The sequence below is a fragment of the Cynoglossus semilaevis genome, chromosome 18 (assembly GCF_000523025.1).
Source record: "Cynoglossus semilaevis isolate Cse_v1.0 chromosome 18, Cse_v1.0, whole genome shotgun sequence".
Lineage (NCBI taxonomy): Eukaryota > Metazoa > Chordata > Actinopteri > Pleuronectiformes > Cynoglossidae > Cynoglossus > Cynoglossus semilaevis.
In genome coordinates this window covers 13,466,386-13,486,933 of record NC_024324.1, presented here as the reverse complement: position 1 = coordinate 13,486,933, position 20,548 = coordinate 13,466,386, and the positions used below count along the sequence as shown (strand labels likewise).

Below are 20,548 nucleotides of genomic sequence, written 5' to 3'. Positions count from 1 at the left end.
ACAGGAGCGCTGTGAAGCACCTCCAGAACTCCAGGGCTGACGCCAAACTACTGGTCGGTGGATGTGAGGGTGTACGCTGGGCGTGCACGTGAGAGCCGTGTTTTATTAACTTGTACTGTACAGGTGTGTTTTCTGTTTCTGTCAGTTTGGAGGTGTGTGTGTGTGTGTGAAAGTGTGCCTCACATAAACAGATTATGGATTTAAAACGTGGAGAGATTAGGGCTTTCCAGTGGGATTATTTTTTCAAGCATATCAATGTGTGTGCGTTTGTACTAATGATGCAGGGACACTGATGTCCTTGTCGGAGGAGACTGCACTTCTTCCGCCGCAGTAGTTTTTTCAGAGGAAGTCATCCGTAGATTTACGCGTCTACGTCCAAGCAATTGTCCGACAAATGGATGATGTCAGCCGTTAACTTTAAGTTGGAGTTGGTCACGTCAGTAATGAGCTTCTACTTCAGGTCAGTGGAGATCAGCCTACATCACAGATGTACAGAGCTCCACTCAGCACCAGTTAGGACCGACATTTTCAAAGGCATCAGGCGCTGCTCGGTCTGACCCACTTCCTGTTGATAAATACTCTTTTGAAAAACTTTTTTGTTGCCTTCATATTACTTTTTAATGTACTTTTCTTGACTTACGTTGATATTACTTGTTTTTGTTTTTAGTTCACATTATCCAATTATTTTTGAACGTGCACTGAAATCTAAAGTCGAGTTGAGAACAAACCTAAAAGTTCATCACACCTCAGCACACGACCAACCATCTCGTCAGTGATCACACTGTTTATAGTGAACTTATCTTGTTTCCTACTATTTGTAAAACATCTTCCACCTGACAGAGCCAACGTCCGTCCACACCAAACTTGGACGTGTCTATTATGGACACTTACGGGCTGTTGGCCCCATCTCCGAGGCGAAACTGGACGTATGGCGCGAGTTGTAGGAGGAGCCTGACGGCCTCTGGCCACTCGGCTTCATTACAGCGGAACTCACAGGAGGGCGAGTCGCACTCCTCAAAGCTGAACTGGTAGTAGCTGTTGGAGTCAGAGAACACCACCCGCTGGTCCACTGCAAGGAGAGCAGGCACACAAGTTAACGTTTTTAATACTTCTACCAGGACATTTGCCTTACACCACTTTATGAATGTTTTCACCAGGGAAGTTATGGTTCATTTACTTTTTTTTTCTTTTAATTGTTTTTTCATTTTCAGCTTGTGAATAGTATAATTTAAACCACTAAGAACAGATTTTGAAGCAACATTCGGGCGATGTGGGTAATGGCCCAAGACAGAAATCATTAGTTGTTGGTGGTGATGGAGATAAGAATGATTCTTCAGAGTGTACTGACACTGTGGGAAAGGAGGGGCCTTTCCCTGTGTGTTCCACAGTTTTTAGAATTTCTTAAATATATAATGTGAACAGCAGTGAAATAAGACTAATGGAAACTTTTGCACAGGTGACAAATTTGGGGATCAGAGGAATAATTGTTCAGGATGTGTCAGATATCAGCAGCCATGACACTAGCTGTTCCTTTAATGCCATGACTATTGAAGTCAAATGGCAGAGCAATCGACTGATGTCAGCGCCTGGCAGTAAGTGGGTGTCAAACGTCAACTTAAAATATGTTCAAAATAAATGCTTCAAATGCTGATTAATACAAGACCTACCCCACGGCACACCACCAAACAACAATCAAATGGAATGAAATATACTGTAATAATCTTCTAGTTTAAATGACCTCATAATTGACACTGATATACTGACAAGAATTGAAGAAAGACACTCACAAAGATCTTCTTCAACAGCTCTGATTGTAATATGATGATAATTTGATGTGATTTGATCTGATGATAATTTTCCACAGCCTATGATCTCTTACAGCACACTAGTGTGCCACAGTACAGTACAGTACATTATGACAGCAGTAGAGAGACCCCGGCTGTACAGGTCAGACGTTCCAACCTGATAATTAGCCACTTACTCTAAGGCCATATGACTTCAGAGGTTACAGGAGGAAGCAGAAGAAACACGGTCTTAATGACTTCAGGTTACAGTGAAACTACCTCACGGAGAGATGACCTCAGTAAAGTCACATCATCTTTAAATAGAATCAGCGTGAGGTGAACAGGTGAACGGGCCCGACCATTTATCTCCCTCTCTTGCGTTGATGAATTCACCTGGTGAACTGCCTTATCTCATGTCTTTTTTGGCGATAAAGAGCGTTTAATAATGCTTATGTTTTTGTTACCAGACAGTAGGACTCCCAGTTCCAGCAGCACCTGCCAGACACGCACAGCGGTGGTCCGACAGCGCACGTACACACACTGTTCGCACAGCCACTGCACCAGCTCAACACCCACGTAGCTGCGCCTGCAAAAAAAAAAAACCACACAAATACGCATGGATGCTTCCTCCCACACCACCGGGAATGTCTTTTTAAGATCTATGTCCGCTGATTATTCATTAGTCTTCTACATGAGCGCCCCCTTCTCCTCCTCCCCTCCCTGGGTGAAACCCCTTTGGTATTTATGTGCATGTTTATGTGCAGGTGCCTTTGTGGTTAAGTGTTTCTATTTATACTCTTGTCCAGATGTTGACATGGTTTTCCACATACATCTTCATGGTCTGTCAAATGTGTGCAGTACGAAAGTGCTCGTCGTGCCAGACCTCCCTGTCCTCTCCTGTTCAATGTCTACGTCACACATGCTCCACTGGACTCATTGATTCAGGCCTGGGACTCTGGGGTAGGCGTACCTTATGATTCTGGCCAGGTGTATCTTGTCTTTAGCTGGATATGGTCCATGGGAGAGGAAGGCATTCCTCACAGCCCGGCCTGCGCATGGAAAACTCTGAGAGCAAGACTGACAAACACACACCAACAGAGTCAGAACTGATCCAGAGGCTAAAGAAAAGTCAATTTTTATTTGTATTATTTGGACTTCACAGTTTGTTACAGTTAAAAGAATCACGGACACTTATAAGGTCAAGTAACGTCACATTATTTCTTAGAAAAAAAAATCAACAGCAGTGAGTTTTTTCCCCACGTTTTTCAAAGTAAAGGGATCTACACATTAACCACGCTAAGCTGTTGTACATTTGAACTATTTGCAAACCCATTCTGTTGCTATGCTTCACAGGTTTAGGCTCTTCACAGCGTGTTCGCCTGCATGTGGTGAATCTCAGTCAAAGGTAATGTTGCCAATGACATCATCTGTTTTAAGGCTAAACAAACATAGTTCACCGCAAAGAAAACTAAACAGGTGACATCACCTCTGTCTGTCTGTGTGTGTGTGTGTGTGTGTGTGTGTGTTCTTACCTTGTGGACTATAGGTCCAGTGCTGGGCCCAGGAATAGTGTCAGGTGATTGCTGTTGAGATAGTGAACACACAGGCTATCAGCGCCGCACAGTAAACACAGTGAACAAACAAGGGTTAGGAAATACCAGTTTGTACGACTCCTCCAACATTAGTCACTTCAGGTCTGTGTAAACCTGACGTAGTGAAAACATTTGTTCTAATACTTTTATGAGCTGCTCGGCTTTATGGCGATTATCTGGTACAAAAGTAGAGTATAATGATGACACAGTAACACAACAACTCTGCCTCATTACACAATATTAAAACAATAGCAGAAAACTTTGGCAGTCTAAAAATGACACAATGATAAATCTCTTCTCTTATCAGCATATTGTAACAGCGTGTTCCTGTAATCAGGACACCAGATCTAAATCTTTATAGATTATTATGCTGGATGACAACTGACTGACTTCTACAGAACGACGATTCAAAATGAGAATAATCATTAGGTCCGGCTGTGTACGGAGCTGTGGTCGGAAAAGACAACAGTGAAATGTTAGACACTCTGGTGCATGTTGGGGATCAAATGTTCAGCGCAGTAAAACATTTCCATCCAGATTTAATCAGAAAGCTGCCGTCAAGGAGACACCAGCAGTCAAGACGAGGGGAAACACAACAAAGAACAGAGACAAACAGAGACCATGGAGACCAACGAGGAAGAAGTGCAGGGATAACTGGGAATTTCCAAAAACTATATATCTATAGGTTTTATATCTATAATATAAAACAGAGAGTTTCAATTCAATAAATAAATACAATTAATTTAACATGCTGCAATAGCCACACGTCCAAACCCCCCACTTTGAGAACCACTGCACTACAGCACTGCACCATGGACTTGTTGTTGAGCTGTAGAATGAATCAACACCAAGTCATGTCAGGAGCAAACACACGTACAGCTTTCATGAGGGAGTGACTCCTCTTTGTGACGAACTCTGAAATGGAGCATGTCTCCAATAAAGAAATGAAAATTGGGATTTAATGAATCCTATCGTAACTGTTTGATGGCCACTCAATTACAATTTATTTTGAAATGTGTGAGGGTTTTTAACGGCAGCCTCGTGGTTTTATAAGATTCTTCCATAATTACTGTCTGAAAGCCACTGGGGGACATAAAGACGGAGAGAAAATATAAATGATTTAGCACGTGAGAAGAACAACACCGACGGCAGGCTGAACAATGCATAAAAGTGAATATACGAGAGGTAAAACGGCCATGAAATGAGATCGGAGGAGGAGAGGGATACGAGCTGGTTCTTCAACTGCTGAGTCTGAAGTCGAGGGAGAGGAGGAGGACGACGGAGCCAGAAGATGAGTAACGCTGTGTGTTGTGAAGAAAATGAAAGTGAGGAATGATTAAAGAACGTACTAAAGAACGAGTGTCATCCTCATTAGAGCAGCAGTATTGTTAGGAACATCTCTCTCTCTCTCTCGCTCTCTCTCGCCCTCTCTCACACATACACAGGAGTAGACACAAGCCTTCAGAGAGGCGCACAAGCCTCGTTCAAAGCGGGCGACTACACACACACTCTCTCCCACGCCTCATTACAGAAACAGTTTCAACATGGTGGGTTGTGCACTTGTTCACTTCCAGAACGGCAGTTAAGAGGAGATCAGCGTCATCACCAATGTGAAACCAGCAGATGCTAAAGACGAGGGAGGTGGGCTGGGGAGGGGGACGGGGCTTGGCTCTGTATCAATCTAGTAAAACCCACCACTGTCACCATTCATAAAGCCCACCATTTTTAAATTCACCAAAACACGCCCCAAAGGCAACTGTTTGTTTTTAAGAGTGCGACTGCACTACCCTGTGATTGAGAACGGCCTGAGATGCTAACCGCTGCTGACGGTTTCCGTTTATTTACGACATTAATGGAGATGTATCGATCCAACTACGGGCCAGAAAACAAACAAGTCTAGTTCCTTAAAATACTGGACCATTTGTTAGAGTGTGAGCCCACTCAGCAGGCAATAAAGACGCTTGAACGCAGCAGGAAACCAAACACTGGTGATGTGTTCAGGGCTTGTTGTCTGTACCTTATACTGCAGTACAACTTGGATAAATCAATATTTATGATTCATTACACTAACTGGTGTGACAGGATAGTACTCTGAATACAGCTGATGCACAATCACATTACATTCTCCATTGGTTTTTATGCAACATAAAAGTCTAGCATAACAAACATATGCAGCTGATGTCCAAATCCTTTTCTTTGGTCATTATTCATCCATAGAGACAATCATTTTCTTTTCTTCTTTTTTGGGGGGTTTTGTGAGATGACACAGAGTGTTTCAGCTGGGGGATAAGTCGAGCAAAACTAGCCGGCCGGGCGCACAGACTAAATAAATTGTTTGTGCCTCCTGCGATGTCTGCTGCCGCTGCTTTTGTCTTGGTCACTGTATCTTATCTCTCCATCTCTTTGTCTCCCTGTCGAGTGAACACAGATCTCCGGAGGGTTCTCTGTTTCTTCACCAGCACATCTCCACACAAGTGCAGACCAGACACAGCAGCAGCACCAGAGGTGCTTCATTTAGACTGCTGTCTCTCTCTCTCTGTCTCTGTCTCTCACTCACAAAGACACACAAAAAAAACTGGAGAAATCTCTGCTGCTGGCCATGAGCCTCTGTCTGAGCTTCACTGCCACTCGATTATATCTCTCCATTTTTACATCTCAGCATATTGAACCCATCGGTGCACCAGAGGCCAAAAAAGAGAAATGGAAGAGAAGAGAGCTCACGCTGACACGCTTATCTCTGCTTTGGCTTCAAAGTGTGTACAGTGGGGAAAAGGGAGAGAGAGAGAGAGAGAGAGAGAGAGAGATGGGGGTTATTATCTTGTGAGAAATGGATTACTTTCAAATACTACTGAACTCCACCACCTCATAAAGTTTAAACACCCCCTTTTCCCACCCTTCCCATTGGAGAAAGACAACCACACACACACAGGCACTTGTATTAATACACTGGTGTTGACTCCTTGACAGACCAGTCAAACAAGGAAGTTGAAATGGGAACATCAAAGGTGCTATGGCTCCGTGGATGAACCCTAGAACAACGCTTGAAAGCTGTCAGCCTCTGCACATGACCTCAGACTTGACCGCTGACAATGTTTTACAGAGACGCAGGCGCCACAGCAACAGAAAACAAAGGCATATTTTTATAATATCATATTTCACCAAGAAGCAGACGGGTTTCACACACACACACACTGCATGCTCCTCCCCTCTCTTATTGCCTTGCTCATATTAGCATATTAACAGTATTTTTGTGTGCTCACTTTCTTTTTTTAACCAGCACGACACTTCAAAGTTATAAAGCTCTATCAGCACACTGCGCCGATGCCGTCTGAATGCAGGTACCTCGTGACAGTGTGTAATTGTCGATGATTAATGAGAGATAAAAGTGCATCTCTCACCTGGCTCCTTTGTCTTCTTTATTGCAATGTATAACGCAGTTATTACAGACCTGAAATATTGTGATGCAGAAACTAGATCATCGCAGGACTGTCATCAACTTTCTGCCACAGTAAAGGCACCGCGGTTGCACAATCTCCCCACTAATCTGGTTTTATGGCTCATCACACAGGTTTGAGAGGCAAAACAGACGTGTCACTGATTATTTTTTTATTTCTACATTTTGATATTTGAATAATACCCATTCACACAACTGCGAATACAAGCGCACGCCGTGTAAAACACGGAGCACCATGTCAATATTAATATGATTTTTGCTATATTTATACATCACTGTACATGTCTAACCGGAGAATAAATAATGAATAATAAATCAACGTCTTTGACAATGCACATTCTGAAAGTAAACCATCAATATTTGAAGTCGCTGTGCTGGTAAATCTCTAATGAGTCGGGAGAATTACATAATGTTGCATTAGGTTTGAATTTGTGCCAGCCGTGTGTTCAACAGCGACAGCGAGCGACTTGAGGAATCCTTCCAGAATCACACTGTGCACGTTAGTACAGGTGACCTGTCCTGCTGACTCAGAGAGGATTAAATGCATATGTTTTATATATATTGCGATAAAATAAAAGACAGAAATCTACATGAATGAGCAGCAACTGACTCTTGACAACGTAACAAAAGCCACGCAGGCTTTTGCTAAAGTCCAATTTGCATTTGTGCAGATTTACATGTCACCAATGAGAGTGTTGTAATGTCGGGTGACTTTGTGTCACTCTATAGTCGAGGAATTACTGATGATCAAATGCCAGAACAAGTCACAACAGAGAAAAGGAAAGACAGTCCTCTCCGAGGTGAGGCTGCAGAAGGCCACCGAAGGACTCCGTGCATTCAACTAACTCTGTCAGGTTATTGTGGAGCTACAAAACCACCGCTGAGGTCAAGAGTTGGAAATTATTAGGGGGAAATTTCAGGCTCAAGAAGTGGCGTGACGTTTGAGTTGAAAACTGAAAACATGGGGTTCACGTAGAAGGTGAAGCAGAGACGACTGCCAATATCCAGGGGAAACCAGTCTGCACAGAACAGCCCGTACTTACATACGGCTCATCGCACTTACACGCAGAAGGTCCTGGGTTCGAGCCCCAGTGGAACCATATACTTAATCCTCCTCATGTAAGTCTCTTTGGATAAAAGCATCTGCTAAATGCATGAATGGAAACGTACCAGAGCAGTGAGTCCTTCCACATCATCAAAACATAACTGTCTCTGATGCATGTGATAAAAGGAAATCTTAACAACAACCCCAAAACCCCAACCCTGGAACAGTGTGACTTTAACCTGTAAGACATTACCCTTGGCTTACAATTACACGGCACAACACGAGCCCAGTGTTTGGTCCAAAGAGGCTCTGCACCACGATCACTGCATATTTTTAGCACCATTGGCAGCAGAGGGACTGGAAGTCCTGGCAATCTGTGTGCGAGTCCCACAGAGGGAACCGGAGCTTTAGTCCCATTTCTGGCTGCCTCCAGTGATGAAGATGAGTGGAGCTGACACTCTGAGCAGCCATTTGGCTTGTCAGGTGTGTTTATTCCACATCATGGCACAGCGAGACGCACGCATTTGCTGCCTAGTGGGCCGATCATTTCACCGAGTGAAATCTGACCAATGATAAGGAACTGGACTGTTGCCACAGAGCTTTGCTTCTTTGGCAAATGTAAAGTGTAAAGAGTCAGATAATTAACGAGAAACAGAAGACTTCAATCCATTTAACTTTGTGTCATCCATCTGTATCAAGCCAAATGATTAGTTCCCAAAAGAGACAAGTGGTTTCCTCTCTCTGCTTCTGTTTCTCTCAGCATATGAGAATTAACACTCTAAACTACTGCTTATAAACTAATGATATATGTTTTGTTTCCCAGACCCTAGGGGCTACATAGAGGTACTGCAGGGAGATTGTTAAATTCATGCATTCATTTGCAGATTTTGTCGCAAACAAACTCGTCCTCAAGTTATCCTGAATCCAACATACTGTAGCAAATTTGTATAAATGGATGCTGTATAAAAGTGAGAAATGCACATACTCAGCATCCACAGGAGATCTCACCAGCTGCTCAGTATTAGAGATGAACCCGGCACTGGGCCCAGTTTAATATAAAACAATTTTACACCGCATCGTCGGGGGTCCCCGTCTCCACCTCTCCATCAGTTTGGGGTCGTTGACCTGATGAACACTGAAAACTATGACCTCTGATTTCAAGAACAGAAGTGTTTACCAAGTTGTATTTTTGGGTTTATCCTCACGTGTTTGACAATTTTGACATTCAGAGCTGTGACATATAAGACACATGGGGAAACATGCAAACTGGCAAACACCGTGGTCACACCATTTTGGTTGGTTTTGGGGATAAGTAATTCTCAACACAGTGATTAAAACTTGGTCCTAACACACAGGATAATTTAACGCTTGGATGAAAATGCAAACAATAATTCGGTTTGGGGTTCAAATACGGTTTAAATGGTCAGGGAGAAGCTTGGAGATGAGATGGAGACATGAATGAATGAATGAATGAAAATGAATGTCCTGACATGCATGAACCTGTGTGTGCGTGTGCGTGTGTGAGCAGAGGGGTTGCCTTGACTACTGGAGTGTGAAGGTATGGTGTCTAACAGCAGTGCTGGTAAAAATGGATGTAGGACACAAACACGCACGCACACGCACGCACAAACACACACCGCCTCTGCGACAGCGTAACCTAATGAAAAACACCTGAGTCTTGACGGTGTTACGAAACAGCCCCAAGGCACCAGAGCACCCTGAGGAAAATGAACCTTCTACTACAACACCAAAAAAAAAAAAAAATTTAAACACGACCGTCAAATACGGAAGGACAGTCAGCGGTCGCCTGGAATTACTCACGCTCTTCTTTCGCAGGTGCAGCCCGTGCTTCAGTAGCCCCGGCAGATCCCGGATTTTATGTTTGAGCTGAGCTTGGTCCCGAGCGCTGCGGTTCCAACGCAAACCCGCGAGCATGCCGTCCTCTGGGGGCTCCGAGTCCTCCATGGCTCCGGTCTGCGTCTCCCGTCTGTCCTCTAGCTCCTCACCGCCGCCCGTGCACCATTTCCGCCCGCCCTGCGCTCACACTCCTCCACCTGCATCTGCAGCCGAACACAGCCGTGCGCCGTTAACCACTCACCGAGTCTGTGTGTCCGCAGCACGCGCCGCCGCTGCTCCACCCAGAAGCTCGAGCGAGTGACTCCAACCAGGTGTCTGTGTGTGTGCGCGCGTGTGTGAGTGACACTCTTGCGCGCGCGCACACACACAGGTGCATAATAAAAACATTGCATCACTTCCACCTTCCATCCTCCGACCAATCTGACAGAGGAACAGCAGCCTGCTTTTATTTAAAAAGGAAACATCATTGTGTTGTTGTTATTTTTTCTTAGAATGTAATATATGACATGAACAGCCCGATGGACTTCAGGTTGTAAAAGAAAAACGCCAGCAGCCAACACGAAGCTGGCGTGTTGGTAATTCGGCTAATCAAGGTGCAATAGCACAGAGCTCCACTCTTGGGTTGAGCTGCACATCTTCCTGCCGTAAACACAAAGATGGCCGATTCCCAACCACTAGGCTGTGGCACACTAGCATGCCATGACAGACAAGTGCAATAGTTATTGAGTAATAGACATTTGACCTGTTTTTATGGAGGTTTAGGAAACTGAATAACTCTTTGACTTTTGTCAATACTGGTAATAAAATAGAAAAAATATGAAATTATGAATCTATTTTTGTTCCATGTTGTTTAAAGGAGATCAGAGTCTGGGGGGGAAGGGAGCAAAGAGACAGAGGCAAGGCACTCTGAAAGAGTAGTATATCACCTCACCTAGCTCAAATTTCCATAAGTAAACAAAGAAAATCCTCTTTGTGTGCAAGCGTTGGGGGTGTGGATGAAATGTTGTGTTCAACTTCAAGCACTAATATGCATGAGTGCAACAGTGTAAAAGTACAGTCATCTTTAACAAACAGTGTCACTTTTATAATAGAAATGTATATTCATTTAGAGTTTTTTTACATACTCGTCTTCCCTGTGGATTTACAAACCACTGTCCTGCATGTTGTTGGTTTTATTTAAGTTTGTTCAATCATTCAACATCTGTGTATGTAGCCCTTTACAACAACAAGGTTTGTGCCTCACAGTGAATCAACTAAAACAGTCAGGAAAAATAACCAAACACATACAAACCTAAAAAAAGTGAAAATGGTGTACACAGTAGTTCCTCCTGGTGTACTATACCATCTTTACCAAACAAGGCCATACTTCAGCTAATACTATGTGGCCCCCAACTTCAATTTGTGTTATTTATGGCCTGTCAGGATGATCAAACAGAGGTAATAAATTATTCAAGGCTAACTTTTAATTCCCCTCTTGAGGTATGCAGCCGCCACCGCATCGCTGCCTGTTATTACTAATGATGCTTTCAAGAACCGAGTGAGTGAAAAATGGACTCAAATCTACTGTATTTTTTTTCTTTAGCTTCAGCTATTCCCTGTTATCTGACTCTCAGTGTGCAAAATGCCAATCCGTGTGTCCTCCTGTTTAATTAAAATTCCATTTTCACCAAGCATGTCTTTATGCACTGAATATAATTACCTTAATCATGTGTATTGGCATGTGGCTTTATTATCTGGAAACACCACTGAAAATTTACGTTAGTCATTTTCACACTGACAGCCGCTAGAGGGCACTGGTGCAACTTATACTCCGAAGCGACTACGCATGTTAAATAACGTGCCCTATCTAGTGCAGAAGTAAACGCCGCAAAGTAAATGATCGTTTCGTCTTCCCAAATATATGTCAATGGGGAGGCAGTGCATACGAGTCCATCCAGAGCCAAAAGCTGCAGTATTTTTAATGTCACTCAAATTGACATTCTTCCTAATTTCAGTGACTAAATTAACTTGTGTATGTTTTTTAAATACAGCAATTTAAAACTTTGTTTGTTTGTTTGTTTTTTATTATTCCCTCCCATTCTGTGTTTCACTAAAACCAGACAAAGATTCACGAAACTAAAAGACAGTCACTTTCTTTCACCGGCTTCAGTAAAGACTCGTCCTGCATAAGAAGTAGTTGAATATGCATTAGTTTTAATTGAAATTTTCCACCATGTAGGATATGAAAGAGAATTAATTTGAACTCGGCAGATCCAAGAGACTGGGAGCCTCACTTAGATGATGTAGAGCTGAGCAGGGTGCAGCTGGAAAGCAGTGGGTTCACTGGTGTAAGTCAAATGATGTGCCTGCTTCTGCGATAGCACTCGTAATCTGGGATAATTGGCCCCTTCCAGGAAAACAGATTATACCAACAGCTTCGCTGTCAGACACAATAGGCTCCACACTGTACGTACTCCTGGACCAACTGAATTATTTACACCTAACACTGGAGAATCTTCTTCCTCCTATTTCAATCTAGGTCCTGCTGGAATATTTAACTCAGACACACGCTGAAGCACAAAGTTTCCTTTTATTTTTCCATACACACCTAAGTTGTACAGTAGCACTTTAGGTGTCAAAACCTTTTTGAACTGGCGGCACATATTCGGCCCACGGGCCTCGAGCTTGACATACGTGATTTATACTGTACGTGTTGAAATGTTAACATATTTTATTACATCTAAACAGTGCTTTTTCAGGGAGTGTTAACTAACACAAAACATTCAAACACCTCAAACACCTAGCTTGTGTTTAAGATTTGGTTTGCCAATTTCATATGTGAAGTCTATGTACATTTGAGCCTTTGTTTTACATACAGTGCACCTTTAAGAGTTGAAGTCTGGTTCAGGAGTGTGATTTGCTCTTAGTAAGTTTTGTTCAGGTTCTGATGGACCGAGTTATAAAAACAGTCTTCGACCTCAAACTTCAATGCAACAGCAATCAATCTGGAGTACAATTAGCCCACCTTGTTTCCAGACTCCATCTATGAGCAGCTGCCCGGAAGTAAGAGGTAAGAAGAACACTTAATTTTTTCCCGAACTGCTGAAGAAGCAGAAGACAGGGGAAAAAAAGAAGTCGGGCGTTCTTGTGCCACGTCTGGAGGATGATGGAATATGCTGCTCTGTTGTCTCTGGGGACCAGCCACTGATACATGCACACACAGCAAAACCAAACAAACTCCATCCAGCACCGTGTTTGAATGAATGAGCTCATAGTAATGTGTTTATGATGGTACACAGGGAAATGAATGGATTATAGGGGGAAGGGAAGTGGAATAAAGGGGGAGGTGGGGAGTGAAAGACAAGAAAGAGAGGGGGGAGAGAGACCAGAGCTCAATAAGAAGAGGGTACTTCTTTTTCAGCAAGTCCCACATCTTCACACACAGCGTCACTCATGTATAATAACATTTCAGAGCCCCCTTCAAACAAATGCACTCCTGATTAAATATTGAAGACAGCCTGTGGATACAACTCCTATTGTCACATATGGCCTCTCCATTTCCCATGGAAATATGAAGTGCCCAAGGACAGGGGCAAGAAAAGGTCCGCCTGAGGAAATAGACACAAGTTAGAAGAAGAGAGCAGGATATGTGCAATAAAGGAGAAATCAGAATGAGAAGGACGAGGACTGTCACTGAACCAGGAGCTGCACGCAACAAGAGCAGAAGTAAAGTCTCTATTAGCACACGGCTAATCCAGGTTAAAACACCTCTCTATAAGAGGAGGAAAAAGTCAATAAACACAATCAAGTCACTTAACAACAACAACAGCTTTAAACCTGCAATTATGTCAAATATGTTGAAACATCAGTCCTCCTGTGATGATCATATTTTCATATTATCTTCTCAATCCAATTTTATGCTCTTTATAAATAAATTACATTGAAGCACTGTAGGGTTGTTGCTTTTATTCTAACGGATTTAAACTAAGAAAATACAGTGTACCTGTTACCTGTTGGTATATTGTGTAACAATATACCAATATTTACAACACTAATATAAGGAATTGTGTTTTTTATTAATAAATAAATATGAAACTCGTTGAACTAATAGTTGAAGGTAAAATGGGTCTAAATCTCCTCAGCGAACCCTTTGGTTGGCCAGCTTTACATTCCCCACCGAAGCAATTAAAAAGTAATTAATTGATCAATATTTTACACAACAGCAACCGCAAACGCTGTGATTGAGGCGGAGCATCATTTTCAATACAATACTTCCCTGAACACAGAAGCCCCGGACAGTCGAGTTCAGAGTTTAACACTGCGTTATTGTCGGTGTGTGTGGGCAGAAAGCTCCGTCTATCATGATGCTCCTGGTGATGATGATGCTGCGGCCGATGCTGTGTTACTGCCCTCTAGCCGTGGCCAATTGAACTACAGGCTGTGGGCTTCAGTTCCAAGGAAATGCAAAAAGTAAAAGTTAAGAAAACGAAACTATGTTTTTCCAATATTAACAAATACCAAAAAATAAAAAAATATTCACACAATTCACAGAAAAACACATATGATAAAGTGAATTACTTTAGTGTGTCTACATTTACAGGCTGTAGTGGGTGAAGCCTGCATGTTCTGTGATGTATAAAGGGGCTGAATATTAAAAATACAAAATAATTGTGTAAAATAACATTGCATTGCTAGCTCTCTCTCGTTATGTATATGTGTATTTATCAATGTAATCCTTGTTACTATAAATTATGGATCAGTTTCTGTTGTAACTTCCTCTGGTAGAAATTGGTCCTAAAGCTGCCGGGGGAAGTTAGAGACCCTCAAAGTTTCTCAGAAAGACCCAGAGAAAAGCCCAAGGTATCAGACAGATTTATTCTTATTCAAGGGGAACTCATTCAACCACACTGTTTTATGAGCGCTCCCAGGAAATTTTCACAGGGGTGTCCATAACCAAAACAGCTCTCCTCAGGGTCACCCCAGATTGGTTCCCACTCACGGTCGTGTGCTGAATCACCTCCTCCTACCATTCTCACCCGTGGTGTTTTAGTTTCCCATGTCCTCGACTTTATTTCTTGTAGAAGGCTTTTTACTACTACTGTTCCTTAGTCAGAGGTCAGGGGTCTGGTCGTCTGTTCTGACGAAGGACAAAATGTACTGATAGACAGGAGTTGAATTCATAGTGAAAAGAATTAACAAAAAAAAGTTGATAAATATAGAGGTCAGCCTTACCACAACGTGACCAAGACCAGATATGGCATGACATAAAAGATGTCATCAGTGAGTGTTACAGGGAAGTGTGGTTTAAAACTGATGCAATAATCATTGGCATGGGATTTAAAAAAGAAAGAAAAAAAACAGAAATGGAAAGTTGTGTCCCTCCCTTCCTTAGAAATTAGAGTTGCACTAGAAGTATGAGTAAGCATTTAAACAAGTGAACTACTGTTTCTCCATATGCCTGTAGTGTAATTTAGATCTGTGTCCAGACTATTTTAAGACCATTTCACAACTTATTGGCACCACAGCTTCCACCATGACGGCTATTTTTACCTAACCTGGGAATTCTCCAACTGAGCTAACAGAGAAGGAGACAATGGGAAATTATTTATCAAAGATAGGATCAAGGGGAACTACATTTTTTCTACATTTCTCAAAAACAACATTTTAAAAAGTACTTTTTTGAAATCCCAGTTGTGTGGCACCTGGTTTCACTTTACTTGGAACAATATTGGATACATTCACTGATACCTTGTGGACACTGTTATAGACATGCAGTATGAGTCACATTTAAACAAGGTTTTCTAAATCTTTGGTCCTTTTTTTGGCATTTAAAAAACCACATTCTTAAGTGATAAATAAGTAATAAATAAGCAATCCTAATATTTGAAATTGCGTAACAGAAACATTCTAAATAGAAATCTAGGACTGGATAATACACAATGTCAACATCGAGAGTGCTTCAAAATTTTCTATCCAAATTTAAAAGGGAATTCCCTTCCTATGTCACATTTGAGCAGTGATATTTTTATTTTATTTCCTCTTCTTCCCTTCAAATGAGTAAAACCTTAAAATATTTGTGAGGTTCTTTCCCCACATGTATGTGTGAATATTTGCATTGCCACAGTTAAGAAATGCCAAGATTTTTACTTAAGTGACATACAGTGAAAACAACAGTAAATGTTTGGTTTTTTAAAATTAATGTTATTATTATTACTACTAGAAAGCAATAAAGGAAATAGAAATTCCTGCATGGACCTGAATTTGTTGCTCACTGAACCGGATGCTTGACCCAAGTGATAAAGGAAAGTATTGGGAAACCCCCTCCTGCCTGAAGAATATAAAATGTCCACTTATGTCTCAGACCAGGCAACATCTTCTGGCAGTGAGAGTTGTCGGCATCAGAAGAACTTCATCAGCAGTGCATCATGGTCTCAACCCTCAGTGAGTGCTGTGCAGCCTGTGGTTCACACTTCCTCCTTGTCTTCCTTTTTTCATTCACTCAGTCACTCAGGCTCTCCCTCTTTGCACAGAAGCCAAGTTTCTGTCAACGCTGACGCTGCTGACAGCCCTGCTGCTGTGTGCCCTCGGAGCGCCAGTGGAAACTGAGGTGACCGACATTCTGGCAGGTGACTCTTCAGGTGAGGAGGAGGATGTAGTGACCCATGGACTCTTGAGTGCGTCTCCATTTTGGGGCTTGATTCTCGGCGCAACTGCTCGTCACCAGAAAGAGGTCAGCAACTTCAGACAGACATGACGGTTTTGGAGACTTGGAGACATTTGGTTTAGACTGACATGGTCCATAGAAGCTGCAGTTAAACTGATTATTAATGTTTTGATGTTCTGTAGTTTGAAGAGGAATTCAAGAGTGAAATGACATATTACTATCTGGACAACTACAGATTCCCCGCAATTCCAGCAGGCTGCCCTACATCCAACTTTAGCAAGGTGGCGTGTCTCCTCCTCTTTGGTTCTGACACTTTGGTGACGAGGATAAGGAACAAACTCTGATCTTTTTCTCTCTCTTTTTTTTTTTTTACCAGGAGGCATGTCTCAAGAGGTTGGCCGAAGGTCTGAACACCTACATGGTTCTTTTAATGTATGTGGAGCAGGAGTATCCCAACAACGCCATTGTGATGGAGATCAAACCCTACAACATTAGGCTAATCAACCTCATCAAAGAAAAGGTAGGTCTGACAAACTGCACTATCATCATCTCTGGGGCTGCAAATAACTGATGTGGAGCTAAAAAAATACCATTTCATTCATTTAAGTGATGCTCTACAGCGTGTAGTTAAAGGATAGGGATTGTAATCAGGGCACTGTCAGCTGTTTCCCTCCTCTTTTTTTAGGGTTAGTTTTTGTGGATTTTTTGAAAAATATATATATGAACAAAACTGAAACAATACAGCAATCCCATACCCTCCCAACAATAGACGGACATAATCCCAAACTACAAGCCTTACCCCTACCAGCAGGTCATGGAATGTTCTGGAAAGTGCTAAAAAAACCCAAATGTTTAAAAAAAATGACCTTTTCCCTATTATGATCGGATGGAGCCTTTCGTGAGGGAGGGTACCAAACACCTCTTTGTACCAACGGTTTATGCTGGGTGGACATTCATTAAACCAGAATGAAAGATGCATTTTCGAGCAATTAAGAGTAGTTTCACGAAAAGCTTACAGTGAGTCACAGGACTTTTCCCACTGATTACCATAGAAAAATATTTCCAATATCTTTTTGTACTCCCAACAGCAGTGAAAATATGTTTCCTTCTCTGACGTTTGATCTTATTTTATGCTAACCACAAACATCAGCACTTTGATGTCAAACCTTAACCAGCATTATTACATGGTTTGTGTATCTAAAATATTTAGTTGATTTGTTATTTCACCCATATAATGCTGAAGAAAAATGAAAGAAGAGAGCAACTGCATGGTGTGTGTGTCTCCACAGATGAAGAACCCCAGACTGGTCACCAACATGACCAGCAGCCAGCAGGAGAAACTGCTGAGTGACCTCAACAACCCGATCCCTTTCGAAAGAAAGATGACAGCGCACTGCATCCTGCGGCAGTTCCACAACTTCCTGCGTGATGGCATAGTGGCAGTTCGCAAACGAGAGAGGGGGCGGACCAGTCGCGTCATGAAACCTAACCTTCACTTTTTTACAGCACTGAAGAATTAAGTGACCACAGAGGAAACAGGCTCTGACGTCCTGATGAGGCACCACAGAATTTAACAAAATATATTTATTTATACTTGAGTTTTTATTTTTATTTTGACTATTTTATACTTGAGGATTATTTATTAATAAAACAATGAGATTGCACAGAAATATTTTATATTTTACTGATTTATTTTTAATTTGTGAATTGTGACAACAAGCTAATGCAACACTGTTTATTTAATAAAAAATATTTAAAAAAAAGGAAATTAATTGCTTCCAATGTGAGATTTTTAATTGTATTACGGTAATCACATAAATCTTCAGAAAGTAACATAAATAACTTGTTAATTTCACACATTACAAACTGCAGTCAGTTGGCATCTTTCCTGCCAAATATCACTTTAAAACCTTGAACTTAAATAGACGACATTAACAGATAAGTACTACTTGGTTTTTGTTAACATTGAGAATTTATTTAGGATATTTAAACAAAAAAAAGATGAAAACCATGGAATGAATGGTATTTCCAAGCATCATTGCCGCACACTGGCATCATCCCTGACTAGGACAAGACAATTCCCATTGTGTTCAGATCTCCAGGTGGCCACCACTGACATGCATTTGTTGTTGTCAGATATACAGGTCTGACATTGTGAAGAGGAAAGTGACAAGAAGGAAGTCCAGATTTATTCTGGACGTCCAAAACAGAAGGATCACATGGTCTTGAAGAAGAAAATCAAGATTCTGGGCCTCAACCCCAGAGCAAACTAGAAAAAGGACACAAAAGTCAATTTAAACAGTGCAACTGAAAATGTTTACTGAGTTATTAGTGTGAGAAGGACGAGGAGGAGAAGGAGGGTGGCTTCCTCCTGACGACAGTCAGAAGCATCTGTGTTTTTTGACAGTTGGATATTTAATTGAAGATGATGTTTGTGGTTTGAACAAAAGAATAAGAGTGAAAAAGAAATCACTCCCCGTCCTGTACAGTTCCATGTTAATTGCACATAAATGTAATTAGGGTTTCAACCTCACCTCAGGACTGTAGGTTCAGGCATGCCTGGATCTCCTCCACGTTTAAACCCTGTAAATCATATGTGGAAATTGGAAAGTGTGACTAAACCATGTGCAATACAAAACTATAACAAATGATTTTATGCACAGATTTAAATCTTGCATTCCTGTAAGAACGTCTTTGGTGATGACACTAAAAATATCACTCAGTCAGGACAACCTATCAGCAGTTTTAATCTCCCGCATACTGACAGACAGGCCATTTTTCAGAGTTTTGAAATCGGGTGTGATCAGATGAAGAGCATATCTGAATAAACCATTTACACCTTGCCTTAATTTAACTCCCGAGGGATTCTATCAATCCATCCATCCATCCTCTGGGAAACTGACACTACTATTTTTTGCACTTTAATTCAATGGGGACAAAAGATGTAAACTATGACACAACCCATTCTTAGGAAAAGAAATGACTTCTTCCGACATCCGAATTTTTAAAAAGTGTCGAAATCAGCATCTCCCCGAAGCTGAATTCCTAGAACAATGTGTTGCAATCTGCAGTAACTAAGGTCACGAAGGTTTGATTCTCCCTCTACTGCAAACCATGAATAGACAATTGTAAATATTAAAATCAATACCGTACCTCTAACAGAGGTGCGTGAAATATGTATATAAACACACATACAAATATGTATATGTACATAAATATAATCTATATATATATATATATAATCTTAATGAGATTAATAGTGTTGCTCTGTGTGTTTTTATGGTCGGAGCAGTACGCGGGTAGATTCATTATGCTGAATGACATTGACACTTAAAAGACGTCAAATACAGTATTGTACAGTACAGTAATTACAACTTTCGACCAAATCCATATCTACAGTATCACTGTATCACTGGGTTGAATAACAGCTGCGCTTAGTTTTACCTAATAAAAATAAAGTACACAATATAGAGCATTAGAATCATATAATAACAAGCAGGTTGTTTACAGTGGGCAAATGTTAAAACACATTTTGATCAAACATGGCGGCCCCCACTAAGAAAGAGTAAATCAAATAACTAATTCGTTGTTTAGAAAATTGTAATCTCAAAAACGTATACAAAATACTAAGAGATAGAAAACTGAAAACTGATTTTAAAAAGTAGTTTAAAGGGAAGGACACAGGATCTACCACATGACAAATGTTTTACATTTTACCATAGTTAAACAATGAATAATTAATAGATGTGGAAATAAAGAAATTAATGTGTAAAAACTGCAAGCAACAACCCAAATATACAGTGACTCTAGGTGATTGCGTGACAGGAGGCTAAGTGACTAAAGCTAACTGCCCAACGTTCGCCAGTGCTTTTTGAGCGGCGAGTAGCCTCCACGCTGTAGGTGTTCGAATACTGACCAAGATACAAGACAGTTGGGATAAAGCCCCACCGGATGACAAACTGTCCACACTGGAAAAGCTGTTGCAGCCGCTGTTTGGTCTCTTTACTCATTTTCGGCATGACCGCTCCACGGAGGACAAGAAACGTGAGGACCGGTGCGGAGAGGAAGTGACGTACAGGAAGAGAGGCAATCTCGTGATCAGCTTGGAACAATGACCCTGGTGGCCTGGCGTGTCATTACAGGTATTTACATTTTATATTTCGTACTTTTTTC

General features: G+C 41.5%; 3 protein-coding genes across 3 annotated transcripts in view; 1 reads left to right on the top strand and 2 right to left on the bottom strand.

The window, feature by feature from the left end:
* rapgef5a (Rap guanine nucleotide exchange factor (GEF) 5a) overlaps positions 1 to 10,126 on the bottom strand; it is a 28,165-nt gene extending 18,039 nt beyond the window's left edge. Inside the window, exons 1-5 of the mRNA XM_008332020.3 lie at positions 9,697 to 10,126; positions 3,317 to 3,367; positions 2,755 to 2,861; positions 2,249 to 2,370; positions 892 to 1,069 (exon numbers count right to left, since the gene is read on the bottom strand). Of these exons, the coding sequence (XP_008330242.1) occupies positions 892 to 1,069; positions 2,249 to 2,370; positions 2,755 to 2,861; positions 3,317 to 3,367; positions 9,697 to 9,840 (602 nt within the window). The 5' untranslated portion in view covers positions 9,841 to 10,126. The remainder of the gene's footprint in view (positions 1 to 891; positions 1,070 to 2,248; positions 2,371 to 2,754; positions 2,862 to 3,316; positions 3,368 to 9,696) is intronic.
* Positions 10,127 to 14,511: 4,385 nt separating this feature from the next.
* Positions 14,512 to 17,953, top strand: LOC103394639 (interleukin-6-like). Its single transcript, XM_008332047.2, has 5 exons — positions 14,512 to 16,152; positions 16,242 to 16,441; positions 16,558 to 16,656; positions 16,752 to 16,895; positions 17,665 to 17,953. The coding sequence occupies exons 1-5, from the start codon at positions 16,137 to 16,139 to the stop codon at positions 17,893 to 17,895; spliced, it is 690 nt and encodes a 229-aa protein (XP_008330269.1). The 5' UTR covers positions 14,512 to 16,136; the 3' UTR covers positions 17,896 to 17,953.
* A 371-nt stretch (positions 17,954 to 18,324) lies between these two features.
* tomm7 (translocase of outer mitochondrial membrane 7 homolog (yeast)) lies at positions 18,325 to 20,470 on the bottom strand. The gene is made up of 3 exons (XM_008332018.3): positions 20,292 to 20,470; positions 18,910 to 18,958; positions 18,325 to 18,644 (listed from the first exon to the last, which is right to left on the bottom strand). The coding sequence occupies exons 1-3, from the start codon at positions 20,392 to 20,394 to the stop codon at positions 18,629 to 18,631; spliced, it is 168 nt and encodes a 55-aa protein (XP_008330240.1). The 5' UTR covers positions 20,395 to 20,470; the 3' UTR covers positions 18,325 to 18,628.
* Between the last annotated feature and the right edge of the window lie 78 nt (positions 20,471 to 20,548).

What these genes read in the sequence shown, in the direction of transcription:
- LOC103394639 (XM_008332047.2), top strand. An exon ending in CTACATCCAACTTTAGCAAG is followed by an intron (nt 16,657 to 16,751) that starts GTGGCGTGTCTC and finishes TTTTTTTACCAG; the next exon opens with GAGGCATGTCTCAAGAGGTT. An exon ending in TCAACCTCATCAAAGAAAAG is followed by an intron (nt 16,896 to 17,664) that starts GTAGGTCTGACA and finishes GTGTCTCCACAG; the next exon opens with ATGAAGAACCCCAGACTGGT.
- tomm7 (XM_008332018.3), bottom strand. Translation starts at nt 20,394, where the DNA reads ATGCCGAAAATGAGTAAAGAGACCAAACAGCGGCTGCAACAGCTTTTC. An exon ending in CCCAACTGTCTTGTATCTTG is followed by an intron (nt 18,959 to 20,291) that starts GTCAGTATTCGA and finishes TATGATTTACAG; the next exon opens with GGTTTAAACGTGGAGGAGAT.